Here is a 16,260-nt window from a genome sequence, read left to right on the forward strand (position 1 = left end):
TCTCTTCCTGATCCGGTGAGTACTCCTCGCCTTCTTCGGCTTGCGGTACCCACTGGGAGGGGAGACATGTTTACATGTTCTCACCTCCCCCACCATGTTTCAGGTATCGCGGGCGATGAGTAGTAGGACGAGACGTGAGATACGCGTGTAGCGGTCGATAGAGCTTCCGACCCAGGTTATCTCGATTTAGTTATTACCCTCATTATTTCTGTGGATACATATAGCTTAGACGGTTTACATGGTTCAGTTTTGTTTTATTATCTGATCATCTGGATTTTCAACTGGTTTTGGAATGAGCTAAAAGATTGGTGTTTTCTCGAAATAAAACAGTTTTCTACCCCTCGTGGTAGCTGGTTTTGAAAAAGAATGGTTCCCGTGTGGGGAACAGTTTTCAAATTGACTTTTCTGTGGTTTTATGGATTTAGTATTTCAAAATCAGTTTCCAGGTAGGAAACATTTTAACTGATAGATGTGGAATGTTATTCATAACTCAAGTATTATATCTGTGTGTGTGAATGGAATGGATGAATGTTATCTGTCTTGTTGTTCATCTGGTTGTGGTTGTGTGTGTATCTATACTCTGTTGTACTTGTGCGACGCCGTGCAAATACAGGGGAGACTCTGTCCGTGTGAACAGTGGATTCCCTGTATTTGTGGCGGATCTGGCACTCTGGGGTCAGGTTTTCAAAAAAAATTTATAGCTAATTTTTCCGCTGTGCTTTTGAACCTAAAAGGGACCCCGGGGCGTGACAATTTTTCTCAAATATTCTCAAATAGTTTTTTTAGTAATGTTATTTCTCATTTATCTCCATTGTCGATACCAGCACATCGTCATCATCTTCCTCATCGTTATAGTCGTCATCGGCGCCGACACATTGTCGCCTTCGCCACCTTCTATACTACTACTAATTTCTATACTATTTCAATTTTTCTTAAATGTTGTAGGAATGGTTGTCCAAATCAATCACTCTTTATTTGTATGATGTTAATCGTTCTAAACGTGAAGGTAAAATATTTCTCTTTTTTTCATTTCACATGAAAAAATTTAATATCGATAATTAGGATAAATATAATTTTTAATATTTTATTTTTTTCTGTATTATTTTAAATTTATTTATCAGGATCAATTTATTTAGCAAAGTTTTGCGAGTAAAATTGTGCTTAATATATCTATTCCAAAACTCAAGAAATAAAATTAAGCTAAAAATTTTTATTTACTTATATGAATTCTTATTAAATTTATAATTTTTATTAATTTTATCTATTCTGATGATTTACTAATATTTACTTATTATTTTTCTTACTTTCAGTGCAATTTGTACGGAAGGGAGACCGATGGTGACATTTTCAATTAGTTTAGTGACGAATTTTATATTTTTTTTTCAATGATACCATGATAGATTTTATGTTCTTTCTTTGATGATATTGTAATTCTATTTTTTATTTCTGATATTTTATTTTAATAATAATTAAATATTATATATCAAATCTATAATATTTATTTACAAAAATTATATTTTTTAATATTTGTGCGACGTGCATTGCACGTGCACTTAACTAGTATATATATATATATTATATATATATATATATATATATATATAGTTGGACTGGGCCTAACCTATTAGAGCAAAATCCCATTGTTGGCACCAATTTTTTAGGCCTTTGGATTCAACTTTTGTCATATTTCTAACTCCACTGATAATTACATAACCCAGTGGGGACCACTCAATCTAGGGGGACATCAACTCTAAAAACCGAAATCGACTAATATCATTTCCCGACCTTAACAATTTTCATCCAAGGGTTCAAAAACTTGATAGCAAAAAAGAGTGTTTTACTATTAATATGTATTCCAGCCGTAATTCTATATAATAAATATATAGTATATATATATATTAGATTTTAACGCCAACCCAAAATAAAATGTACCCGCCATGTCTCGTTTGCGCCGGGCGAACCGCCGACAATCCGCCGTATGACAAAGGAAATTCCCGCTGTAATACAAAACGCGACAGCTGTACCTCTAAGATATACAATACTACAAATAGTAGCATAGAGCTGCTCAAATAAACAAACGGAGTTCATATACATAGATCAAATCCAAAATACAGAGTTACTCGCACATGGCGGAGTTTAAGGTACAGCTATGTACATAAACTCAGACAAACATCTCTACCGCAAGCAGAGGTGCTACTTAGCTCGTCACGGCGGTAGACGGACTCTAACTCGCGGACAGCGAGTTGACTCCTGGACGCCTTATCTCGATCCTGATCGCGGAAGGCGCAGCAGCTGAAATCCTGTGGGCTTCTGCAAAACAAAGAGAACAATCTGGGCGTGTGAGAACGTACGGTAAAACAAGTAGTCTCAGTAGGGTACGCCCAAAACAATATCCGCTCACCTAACTAAGTTTACAGAAGGCAAGCAAGGAATAATAGGAAAAGTAGGAAGTACACTCTACCGCTATTAAAATACTACACCTATCATCTCTATCAACAAACCAACTTACGAAATGTAATCTAAACCCAATTCAATCTGGACCTGTAAGCATAACCCGTCCTGGACTGTGAATACACCGTCCTGCCCCGTGCGACTGTCCATCTACCTCCACACTAAATGAAATCTGTGGGAACAAGCACGGCAGACCGATCACTAACGCGACAAGCACAAAGCCTACTCCGGAGTGGCACTCGTAGACGCTACCCAACCGAGTATGCAGCGTATCTCTGTCGAGCTCAAACAGGCTCTGAAAAGCCAAAGTCAAGTAACCGACTCTAACAAGTCTAATAACTAACAGTTCACGTGCCCTCGGCACAATCTGTCGCCAAAAAGGCGATCCGGGTCCACTGTCAATTCTGACGGCACCCAACAGTCCAAAACAGCCTGAACGCTACTATAAAAATATACTCGGCATCCCGACACGAGCGTAACTGAAAGCTAAACTACCTGGAATACTTACTATGAGGATACTGCTACAGTATAAAATAATACCACGGCCCCTAGGGCTAAATCAGGTAGTTTAAATATATGACGATAATAATCGCGAGTTTTCTCCTAAGTCTTATCCAAGTCCAACATGTATATTTAGGGTTTACTAATCATGTCCTCAAGCTAATTTCATTCATTATACAATCGACGAAATTAAGCTACCACATGATTTACAAAAACAGGAAATCATACATGTCGACTGAATAAACCGATGTAACCCACCTCGGTCGCTAATCCCCGGCAGCAAGTAAGGTTACCAAAGTCCCTGTCAAGCACAGCGCAACTCCACGAACCAACGACAAACACTCACTGCGGATCTAGCCATAGAAACCCGTAATAAGCATCGAATCTGCCCAAAATCACAGCAGCAGAGAAGAGAAGGGTTTCGATGGAGCAAACCTTCACCAAATTCAGCAAATAAGGGCTTCGTGGATTTCTCTCGAAATCCTGAATCCAACTAACCTCTCGTCGAAATCCGACGCTCCTACGTCGAGAACGAGCCGAAACGCCAACGATCAACGCCCGAAATCTGTAGGGCAGCACCTAGCTCGAAGTGAAGGAGTTTGGAAATAAAGAAGTACTTTGACGGCATACTCACCTCTACAGCGATTCCAGCGCCGGCGTGACGTCAAGAACAGCAAAAATACTCCCTCGCCCGGCCTCCTTGTGACACAACGGCGGCGAACGTACGCTCTAACGGCTCCGCGGCGCGACGTCGACGGCGAAATCTCCAACCGAGCTCCCTCCTCCTTGCGTACGGCTCCAAAGAATTACGGAGAGACAATGAAAGTTAATTAAAGAGGTGGTGGTGGTGGTTGCATCCTCGGTTAAATCAGCATGCATGGGGAGAGGGGGGCACGTGGCATACTAATATATATATATATATATATTAGGATACTACAAAGAGACCTATATTTTGTGAATTTCAATAATTCGATTAAGATTCTATTTTTTTTTTTTTATTTTCTTTCAAATTTTTATCTAGCAATACGGCTAACAATCTAATTTGTTATTTATGAGCCAAATCATATTTGACTCGTTAATAAATACACTAAACACGAACTAGATATTTTACCTCAATTTAACAAATTAATTTATATTCGACTCATTTAATAAATGAACGAACATGAGCACCCCAAACTCAGGTCATTTAGGACTCATTGATAGTGCTAGTTGTGGGGTTGTCCATACAATTTTTTTTTTTTTTTTAACCCCCCAAAATAATGTGTAGAGCATCATGTGCACATGGGAGAGGTGTGACTTGTGAGAATAAATAAGCCTGCAGGAAGATTCAAGCTGTAAGGATAAGATCTGTTGGGGGTTGGACAGTTTGCTTTTTTGGCTCTTGCTTTCTTAGTGCAGTGCCCAACCACTTTACCAAACCAAACCCCAACACTATTATATTCATATTCATTCATATTATTATATTTAATATTTCATATCACCAAATTTTTTAGTCATGGCAAACAAATATTATAAACAAAACAGAGGGAGTGAGGTTTCATTGGAGATTGCGGAAAGATTGTGTTACGTGCGATGAGAAAGTACGATAGAAAATATTCTGTTTGTTTTCGTATATAATATTACATTCCACATATCGCGATGAGTCGGTTATGATATAATTTTTGTAGTCTCACCACAGAATTTATAGGTATATTCCTATATATTTTTACCTTAACTTCATTTTATCTAATAACGTCAGATAGGGATCAATACCAAACTAAGCCTAAATAAAGTTGATTAATGAGAGAAAGTAAGAAGAGCAACAAGGGGTGTCAACTTGTTAGATTTGGAAGGAGTTTTCAAAAATCTAATCCCAAACTTGACTACTAAATCCGAATCCGAATGCGAATCCAAAGAATTTTAAAAATTCACCTTCAAATTCGAATCCAAATCTGAAATAATTAATTTTTTTTACCATATTTCAAAATATATTACATTAAATACTTTTAAAATACAAATTTAAATATAACATCAAACATATATATATATATATATATAGAGAGAGAGAGAGAGAGAGAGAGAGAGAGAGAGAGAGAGAGAGAGAGTTCGGCTACTATACTATTGATCGTATACTATCGAATTTTCTACCGTTAGATCTCCTTTTTGATCATTTCTACCTGTTAGATTATATTATTCAACCAACCAACCACCCACTCAACCCTAACCTCACATCTTTTCATGCAACGGCCGAAAACTCGATAGCACCAAGAGATTGGTACTATCGATAGTATCATAGCATAATTATATATATAATGTAAAATAAATTTGGGTTCGGGTTCGAGTTTGGGTTTGGATTCGGGTCGCATACAGATAAAATCCATACCCAAATCCAAATTTGTCAGTTTTTTATTTTTATACCTGTATCCGAAACTATATCCGTTTAGCATCGGATAAATCTGATTCGTTCGGGTACGGGTACGGGTATGTGTTCGGATAAAATTTCAGGCATTCGTACCCATTGATATCCCTAAAGAGAAACCTTTATTGATGTGAAAATGTTGATGGTTTGAATTCAAAAAATCATGAAAAATTATTTTTAAAATTATAGAAAATACTTCTTTTATAGTTTTTATTTTTCGAATAAAAAATATGAAAAACAGATAGAAATTTTTTTTATGAAATATGAAAAAAAAAAAGAAAATTACTTTTTGGGAAACCAAATGGAGAAAAATATTTTTTTTTTCAACTATGAAACTATTTTCTGAAAAAAAAAAAAATCGTAGAAGCAAATACTCCCTTAGTGATTCATCAGCAGTCTAGATCAAGAAAGAATACGACCAATCTGATAACATGGATTAAAGAGTGAGATGTGATGAAAGACAGATCACTGATACTGTACAGCTGATGTGGCGCACGCTGGATAACACTGGATAAACAATAATATCTCAATTATAGTGGGAGATAATTTGTCTTACCCTTGGACCACTTTTCATGTCCCAACACGTTTTAATGATCATTTGAAAGTGTTGTTGGTTTAGGCTCTGCTTGAGTATTGATTTTTGTTATTCGTGAATTATTCGTGAATTATTAAAAATCCGAATTAAACGGTCCGTTTACGAATTTTTTCCAAAGAAATGAAATTATTCGCGAATTTTTGGGCCAGCCAAATTATTCGCGAATTATTTCTGAATTATTAAAAATCTGAATAAAAAATTTATAATTTTTATGTTTAAATATAAATTATCTTTATATTTTATACCGAATTCGTTTTTTAAGCCGAATTTTTCAACAAATTTAAAAATTAGAAAACAAATTTTATGCGTGTTATACCTGTACCAAATTTTTGCCAAATCCGAATTAACTAACTATGAGATTGAAACAAGATATACAGTAATAAATTATTCAGTTTTAAATTATTTTATGTGATTAAATATCAGGATTTTTTTTTTTTTCGAAAGATTCGGTATTAATAATTTAGTAAAATAACGTATTTTATTTTTGAAGTGATTTATTTTATTTTGAAAAATGACTGAAAGACTTAATAAGATATATATTCATTTTAGAAATTTAATGTTACTTCTCGCCTATCAAATAGAATATGCTTCTTAAGTAAATTAGAAAAATAGGTCGAATAAGATGTTCATACATTCAAACATATTTCTTTAACTAATCAAATTAAAATTTTACTTATTTGATAAGTGTACTGATTTCGCTGGTCCGTTCAATTGTCTACCAAATTAAATCAGAAACCGATTGATTGAAAGAAAATTAGTACATCAAGAAAAGAATTTGAACAAAAATGAGTTGAGATGAAGGATAATTCATTTTAACAGCCAATGTAACGAGAGCTCCCCGTTAGATAGAGATATAGACCTGACAATCTCGACCCAAACCCGCGGGTGCCCGCATTACCCGCAAATTTACTGGTATGGGTACCAACTTTTCCAACCCAAAAAATTACGGATAAAACGGATGGATACCCATTAAGTTATGGGTAATTTGGGTAACCCGCAGGTACCCATGGTGCTCGCACATATATTTTTTAATTATAAAATATATTTTCTTAATTGATATATATTTTTTTATTTACATATCCTAAAAATCGTAATCCTAATTTTTTATTGCGTGTCTTTTATATTATGAAATATTTTTGCTTTAAAACTTTAAATATTTTTATATATGCTATGATATTTTAAATAATGAGTTATATTATGCTTTTAAAATTTATGTATATGTGTTTTGCATTTAAAAAATATAAGAGAAAAAAAAATTGTGGGTAACCTGCATACTGACGCGTCCACCCGCGGGTGGGTATGGATAAAAATGTTTGCCACTAAAAAATTTATGAATAAATTTTATTCATGCCCAAGTAACCCGGGAGTACAATTACCCATTCGCGGGTTGGGTAACCCACCTATTTGCTAGATCTATAGAGACAAAATTGACACGTGACAGTGGATTAGGGTTTTTCAACAAAACATCATTGGAAAGCCCCCACTGAAATTTTTTTTGTAGCAAAGCAGGTGTGTTGTAAAGCTTGTATTTTTGGCTAAAGTGAAATGTTCCCAACAATAGGAAAAGAAAGGCTAAAATATATAAAATCCTCCTGTAAATATCTGCTTTTTCACTCTCTTTCTAACTTTTAAAAATCTATATTTTATCCTCTCAAAATTTCAAGTTGATGCATTTAGTCCCTCTCCTTCAAGGTTCCTTTATTATTTCGTCTATATCTTACAATTTATACCAAAAATATATTTAAAAATGATTGAAATATATTAAAAAAAATTTTCTTTTTATAGAACAAGTTATGATAATTTGGTCATTGCGACTTCTCCACGAACATTATAACCTTCTAAAATATTTTTACAATTCCAAAAGAGCAAAATATAGATTTTTAAATGTCAAATAATAAATAAATAAATAAATAAATACTTACAGCCTGTATTTTGGTTAAAAAAAGGATTTATTTCTACAGCACTTCCTCAAAATTCCATATAGATTACAACCCCTAAAATCTTGGGATAAGCCCAGAAGCCCTATATTTATTCTATATAGTTGCTAAAATCTTGGGATAAGAACCTAATAAAGCAAATCATGGGATAAGTTCCTATTTATCCCATTTATTTATTTATATATATATATATATATATATATATATAGGCCCTATAATCATGGGATATGGGATAAGGACTTAATTAAACTCTCTCTCTCTCTCTCTCTCTCTCTGAGGAATTCTACACTGTCACACTTACACCACGTCATCAATAACAAGCCAATCACATTCCTTCTTTTCAAACGAAAGTACAATAAAAATACTTTTTTACAATCATGATGGGACATATATTCTTAAAAGAATTAACTTGATTGGTTTGTTACGCCATGTTACTAATATATCCGTTGCATTCTAGAATTTTTCCTCTCTCTCTCTGTCTCTCTCTCTATCCTCCTTTGTTGAGGTGACGAGATAAGAAACTTGGCAAGAGAACAAAGCTCTAATCTAGAAATACCCCAAACACCACATTAATAAATAAAAAAAAGGTTAATTTCTTATAGATCTGTATAAATATAATAAATTATAAATATATTTCTACAAAGTTTAACTTTCATATATTGTTCATATAAAAATTCTACTATTTTATCCTATTTTCAAATATGTCTATTTGGTTTGTTATTGTTATAGAACTGTTTATATTTTAAGTAAAATGTCAATTTTTTCATCACAAATATATATTCTTTCAAATGCCACAACAGCATTATATAAGAAGGACAAAAATGTTAAGTTATTTTATAAACTATTTAAGACTAAGTATTTAACTTATGGTTAACTAAATTTTTCTAACAGATTCTAACGGCAGAGACATATTTAAAAATATTAGAACTTTTATAGAGACAACATATGAAAGTTGAACTTTATAAAAATATATTTACAGTTCGCTATATTTATAGAAACCTTCATGAAATTAATCGTAAATAAAATATCAATTTACATTGTATAGTCCTTTAACCTTCTTTCTCTTCTAGGTTTTTTTTGTAAATAATAAAAAAAGAAAAATCAGAGAAGGGGAGTGGTGGACACCATTGACACGTGGCAGAACCCCACCCCTCACCACGTTTTACCCTGCAAAGAAAGAGGAGAAATAAGAACTCATTAAAAAGATTAAAAAAAAATTATAATATTTTTTGGGTTATTCTTAACAAGTAATACTATCTGTGCAACCAAAAATATGTAAAATTTGGATTTTAATTTATTTAAAAGTTAAATTTTACTCACTAGTCTTATTATAATTTTATCTTTTAATAATAAAAATTAAAAAAAATTATATCAGCTATTGAATAAATAGGAGTGTAAGATATACAATCCACTTTTTTTATATTATTAAGGTGGATTTACCAATAAGTCAATAACTATAAGAGCAATATTACAAAAAATATATATATGTTTTGTCTTTCTTTTTTTCTTTTATTTTAGGATAATTGCATAGATGTCACCTTAATATCCTTGTATTTTGATTTGAGCCCGAAATTTTTTTTTAAAAAAACTTATAATGATAATTTTGCCTGTTTATGAGAAATATTTAGAGATATCTTATACCTTACAATATCACAAAAAAAAGAATCTTGACCTCGAAATGTTTAGGCATAATATCTAATATATCTTTTAAAATTTTTAAAATATGTAATATACTTCTGATCGACTAAAATATTTTTTTTTTGACTTTCACCAATTTTTTCAAATATCTATAAATTATTATTAAGAGTTGGAATATAAAAAGATGTTTTACTAATTTATGGAGAGCTAAATAAAAAAAAGAATAGCCCCTAAATTTGACATTACCAACTTATATTTCTATAAGGGGACCAAAAGACAAAAAACAAGGGCTTAGAATGGGTAGAGAGAGAAAGAGTGAGACATAAGATTATTGTGGGCCCCACCTTTGAAAAGAAGTTGCTTCTACGTTAGTGGCTTCAAATGTTTACGAATATCTAAAAGTTTATCTGAATTCGAATTCAAACGGAGCAAACTTATTCGATACCACATGATTAAATAGTTTATATATAATTTTTTTATATTATATTTAAAAAAATTAAATTTAATATAATATATTTTTAAATATTATAAATAAAAATAATTATTTTAAATTTTAAATTTTTGGTCGAGTTCAGATTTAGAAACAGTTTGACGTATTTGGAGGAGACCAAGAGGAAAAAGTAATTTGAATGGGTAGAGAGAGAAAGAGTGAAAGAAAGAGAGAGAGAGGGACATGAGATTATTGTGGGCCCCACCCTCCTTTCCTACCTTTGGAAAGAAGTTCCACGTCTACATATAAACACCCCCAATGACCCAATCCTCTCTCCCTCTCTCCCCCTCTCCCCATTTCTCTCCATAATAATAATAATAATAAATACATTACCCAAAATTACAAAAAAAAAAAAAAAAAAAAAGAAAGGCTAAACACCATTTCCTCCTATTCTCTACATCAAACGAGGGGAGGAGGAGGAGGAGGTGGGGGATGGCTCGTGCGGCGGTGGGGATCATCTGAGCGCGATGGAGCTGCTCGTCAGCGTGGCGGTGCACCTGCTGTTCGGGCTCTACATTCTGAGCACCGCCGTCGCCTCCGACCTCTCGCAGCGGCCACCGACTGCTTCCGGCCGTCCACCTTCAACTTCGCCGCCGCCGCCGCCGACCGGGAGGGGAGGCGCGGGAAGACTGCCGTCCTCGCCACTCGCCGCAGCCGCCGATCGTCCTCGTCCACGGCATCTTCGGCTTCGGCAAAGGGTATCCTTTTCTTCTTTTTTTTTTTTTTTTTTTTTCGCCCGCTAGGTGTTCGGTGAAATGCCCGTGTGAAATTCCTTCGGAGCTTAACCTCAATTATGCTACTATTCTGAATCGGCTTTCACCCAACCTTTCAAAATGTTAATTTTACTATCCAACCCTTTCAATTTGGTTGAAATTTCGAATCTAAACAATGAATTTATACATGGCGAAGTACACGGACTAAACTTGTAAAGATAAATGATGCAGGGGTGGATAGATTGACATGGGTGTATGTTTTCGCCCGTTAAGTGTTTGATGAAATGTCTATGTGAATTTTTTTTTTTTTTTTGTGGGGGATATTTCTTTTCTTTTCTATTTTTTTAACGTACAGAACTTGAGTTCTGAAATATGAACTATTTTGAATTGACTATCCAAACTTTTAAGATAGTTACTTTAATAAAATTTACAGTTGCGAGAATTACGGGAAGGATACCAATTAAACTTGTAAAGATAAACGACGCATTTAAATTTTAAAGATAAAGCGTCGTTCGCTGATTCAGATCAAACAAATTGAAAAGTTTGATAGTAAAATCAAAATTTTGAAACTGCCACGTGCATCTTTCGTGTTCTAACAAAATTACTAAAATTGCTAACAGAAGGATCTAAATCAAGCGGTTAGTAAGTAGAGAAGCGCAAATCAAATTAAAAAAAGAAGTTTAGGGGGCCAAACTTATTTATTTGTTTATTTTTTTATTGTAATTTTATTTTGTTTGATTGATTGGGTGCAGAGGCTCGGAGGGCTCTCGTACTTCGCCGGAGCGGAGAAGAAGGACGATCGCGTTCTCGTGCCGGATTTGGGGTCCTTGACCAGCGTTCATGATAGGTTGATACGAATAATTCTTACGTGGAATAAAAACTCTTCATCATTTTGATTTTGTCATTGATTGTGTCGTCAACTTTCTATCGTTTTGATTTGAGTTACTTTCCTAAATTGATTTGGAAAAATTCATTGAAAACTAACGATTTCGTGAGCTATTAGCCGTTAACTATGATGAATTCTGCAGTTTCGTCGGCTAAAAATGTGTTCAGATCAATGTCAGGTTTAGCAAAATTTCCAATTTAATTTGATAGAAATAGAAGAAATAGTTTGAGTGGTCTATTTCAAAATCGTTTGTAGTTGAGAGGATTCGCGTGTGTGTTTGGTTATTGATAAAAGATGGGATTTGGGGAATTTATTTTTCAGGGCACGTGAATTGTTTTATTATTTGAAAGGAGGGCAAGTAGACTATGGAGAGGAGCACAGCAGGATTTATGGCCATTCCAGATTTGGGAGAATTTACGAAGAAGGTATCAAAAAAAAAAAAAAAAAAAAATCAAAAGCGAAAGAAAAGGAAAAATGCCCCTTATGTTTCTTCATTTCGGAATTAATACTACAAATTCTATCATGGTTGTCATATTTCGAATCTTTATCTTCTGTATTTGGTTTGATGTTAGGGCATTATCCTTTATGGGATGAGCACAACCCAATACACTTCGTTGGGCACTCGGCAGGCGTGCAAGTGGTGCGAGTATTGCAACAAATGCTTGCCGATAAGGTAATCAATCATATGTTGAACAACTTATCATCTTTTTGTTTGGTTTTTTTCATTTTGTTACGTCTTATTAAAGCTAAGATCACTTTAGTTGCTATTGTCTTTGAGTTAAGAAAGGCTTTTATTGATTATAATCTTGCATTTAGGCATTCAGCGGCCACGACACTTCCGATGAATGGGTATTAAGCATTACTTCCTTATCCGGTGCTCTCAATGGAACCACCAGAACCTATTTCGATGGGATGCAGTGCGTAAAACTAACAAATCGATCTAACATTTTCCTCTGTTCGTATTTTTGAGTTCTCGTGAATTTTTACGGTGAGTTCGATTTTAGGCTGGAAGATGGAAGGGCAATGAAATCCATATGCCTGCTTCAGATCTTGAGGGTAGGAGTCATCATCTATGATTGGCTCAACATATCTTGGCTTAAGAATTACTACAATTTCGGTTTCGACCACTTCGAAATGGGATGGCGAAAAGCGGGTATTTTGGGGCTTTTCGATCTGCTTCTTGGAAACAGTGGGCCTTTCGCTTCTGGGGATTGGATCCTACCAGACTTAACAATTCAAGGCACGCTCATGGTAAATTCAGGTCTCCGAACCTTCCCCAACACATACTACTTCAGCTACGCTACGAAGAGGACAAGGAAGTTTTTGGGCTTGACAATACCTGCTAGTGTTCTTGGAATACATCCGTTGCTCTTTTTAAGAGTCTTGCAGATGTGCCTGTGGCGTTACCCAACTAATGTGCCGCCGCCCTACAAAGGATACAGGTGGGTGGGTCTTTTTCGTGCTAAATTGCAAATTGTAACTTTGTCTGCTTTGTCGATGTTCCGTTTGGGGATATCTTTATCAGTTTGCTCGTAGTTAGATGGAGCAGTCTGAAAATCACGATGTTTTAAACAGGGATGAAGATTGGGAAGACAATGATGGGGCACTTAACACAATATCGATGACGCACCCTCGCCTACCTATAGAACACCCAAGCCATTTTGTCGTGGATGAGTCAGAATGCCATCCTTTACAGCCAGGAATATGGTTTGTAATCTATTTTCCTCGTTCTCACCTAATTTATGTTGGTTCTTTTATGATAATGGCATTTTTGCTGGACCTTCCGAGCACATATCTTTGATTTCTAAAAAAGTCGTTTAATAAACATAGTGATGAACAACCTTCTAATCCATTACACTTGGGCCTGTTTGTTTCGCCGAAGGTGAAGTTCAGGTTGAAGTAGTCTTTCGGATGAACTAGAGTTCATGTGAAAATTATTTTTCTTTTGGTATTTGTTTGTATAGCTATAGAACTGAAGTTCTCCAATGAATGGCGTAAAAATTGGTGTGAGAGATATATTAATATTTTATTACTTTTCCTCACCTTTTCTTTTTCTCATAATTGACTTTATTGACTTCCGCCCAGGGTGGGCCAAAAGTCAATTATGGTATTTTAGGGAGTTTAGTTTCGACCGAACCTGAAGTTTTGGTTAACCAAACAATCGGAGTGGGCATTTAGTGCCGGAAATCACTTCAACCCTCTCCACTCTCAGTGAAACAAACACACCATTATTCAATTGTGGCTTCCTTTGAGCCTTCTTTTACTTCAGCTCTCTTTCTACTTTACGAAGTTAGTCGAGTAAATCGGTTTCTTTCTTTCCTCGAGCTTTATGTACTATAGATGATGATTCCTGTTATCTATCTTTCTCTCTCTCTCTCTCTCTCTCTCTCTCTCTCTCTCTCTCTCTCTTTTATGTTGTCAGCAACAAATGAGTGAGGGAACTAATCGGCAAGTCGTAGTGCCGACTTCTCTGTTTAATTTTGTGTCTAATCTAATCTCTGCTTGTTGCCGACTTCTCTGTTTAATTTTGTGTCTAATCTAATCTCTGCTTGGATAAGTAGTATCCATGTTAGCATTTTAGCTCATTAACTGAGTTATGTTCTGCATTGTCGCAGGTACTACAAAATCATAGAAGCCGATCACATCCTTTTTATCGTGAATCGGGAGAGAGCGGGAGTCCAGTTCGATCTCCTATATGATGGCATCTTCCAGCGTTGCAGAAAGCACGTATTTAGGACGAGCCCAGTGGCGCTGCCGAATCAAAGCAACCGATAGCTCATTACTTTTTGGATATAAGAGATCGCATGAAGGAGCAAACGAGTAAAGCAGATTCATTGGTACCTTCTTCCCACATTTTTTTTAGCCTTTTCTTTTTAGGCTCTGTTATAGAATTTCGTTGTTCTCCATTATCAAGCTTAAGCATTAGCCTTGTGAGGGAAATAGATGACATGGTGATCAATGGGATAAATGCTAGAGCACTTCATAGTTATTGTTGTTGTTGTTGGTGAAGCTTTGGTGTACATAACTATTTGTTCAATTAAAGAGTAAAATTGAGATTTCCATTTACAACTCTCCTTTGTCCAAACTATAGTTTGATTTTCCGCGCAAGTAGCGACAGGTAGAGGTACGTCATAGTTATTGTGTTTTCTTGCTGCTTCCTCTAGCATCTGTGTGACATTTCATGATCAATTTTTGATAGAAAATTACCTAATGATGGTTTTTGACTAATTTATATTGATTCAAGGATTTAGGCCTTGTAAATTTACCTTCTTGTGAGAGAAAAGCAGGTTATTACCTTCTCTAGTGAGTCATTCAGAGAGAGAGAGTAATGTTTCAATTATATTTTCCTCCAATTTGGTGAGAATTTGTGTTACTTAATGGTAATTTTAAAGTAAAATTACACCATTGATCTGTGAATTTATCATGAAATTTCATGTCGGTCGCGAAACTTGTCGCGATTGAGTTATCGAGTTTTAATTTCTATTTAGACCTGGTTTGATAATGTGGTGGTCAAAAGCAGTATTTTTTTTTGCTATCGAGAGTTTAAAATTTTCAAAATCGTCTTTAATCTTCTCTTCTTTTATATTATAAAATTACGATTGCAACGGCTACTTAAAAAGTATGCGGCTTTTAAAGTATCAAAGAAAGAAAAAAGATTGTAAGTGCTATTTGATTTTTTTTTTTTTTTGGACTGTTTCAAAATCTGATTGAAACATGAAACAAAAATAAGTTTAGTGAGCAATGGCATAATCTGAAAATAAATGATATGATATCTAAATCAACATAAATGCAGTATGATACAATATTCCTCATTATGTAATTTGAACGTAATTTAAACATAAATGATATAATATCTAAATCAACACCATTTCATTACGTAGAAATAACAAGTTAGCTAAATCAACTACTGTATTATTATTCCTCGTTATGTAATTTGAATAGAATTTTATAGTATGATCCGATTATGTAGAAATATGTAACGACCCAGCCCACTAGCAACAATAACTCGTTGGGTCGAACAACCGGCCCAAAATGCTTAAGCCCAGTTATTATTACTAGTGTCTAAATCTCTTATAAACCCAATGACAACCCCATTCCCATCCGATATGGGACTATTGGGGTGTCACAGACTCTTCTTTTTAAAAAATAACATAGCAGCTAATCAACTACCGTATTATTCCTTGTTATTTATACTTGAACATATAATTCTCTCCTTACCACGCGAGCGTTACGTTTGTATTTTTAAATTGAACACTGTGAAAGTGAATCACCGTATTTAAACACAATGATTGAATTACCGTATTCATACCCACATTTTAATCTCTTCTTTTTTTTTACTTAAGGATAAAAAAAAATACAAAAGAGAATATAGTAATTTAATCACCGTGTTTAAATATGGTGATTAAATTGCCGTGTTCAATTTAAAAATTGCTCCTACACACTCATGTGGCAAGAAAAGGACTCTTCGTATAAATATAAATTTGTTAAAATTATTTATAAAAGAATTTGAAGGAGCTAAATGCAAAAAAAAAAAAAAAATCCCTTTAATTTTCTTGGGTTTAATTTTTAACTGTTGCAAATAGTAAATCTCATGCTACACATGTTCGTAGTGAGTTTGGAGTTGAGCTAGAATACTTGTAAAAGTATTATG

At 34.3% G+C, this 16,260-nt stretch overlaps 1 protein-coding gene across 1 annotated transcript; it reads left to right on the forward strand.

The window, feature by feature from the left end:
* Nucleotides 10,394-14,678, forward strand: LOC109724462 (lipase-like). Its single transcript, XM_020253298.1, is given in 10 exon segments — nt 10,394-10,559; nt 10,562-10,651; nt 10,654-10,708; nt 11,475-11,570; nt 11,931-12,034; nt 12,182-12,282; nt 12,426-12,526; nt 12,614-13,051; nt 13,185-13,316; nt 14,225-14,678. Coding segments are annotated over 10 exon segments (1,359 nt in total). The 5' UTR covers nt 10,394-10,477; the 3' UTR covers nt 14,385-14,678.

The sequence above is a fragment of the Ananas comosus genome, linkage group 18, assembly GCF_001540865.1.
Source record: "Ananas comosus cultivar F153 linkage group 18, ASM154086v1, whole genome shotgun sequence".
Lineage (NCBI taxonomy): Eukaryota > Viridiplantae > Streptophyta > Magnoliopsida > Poales > Bromeliaceae > Ananas > Ananas comosus.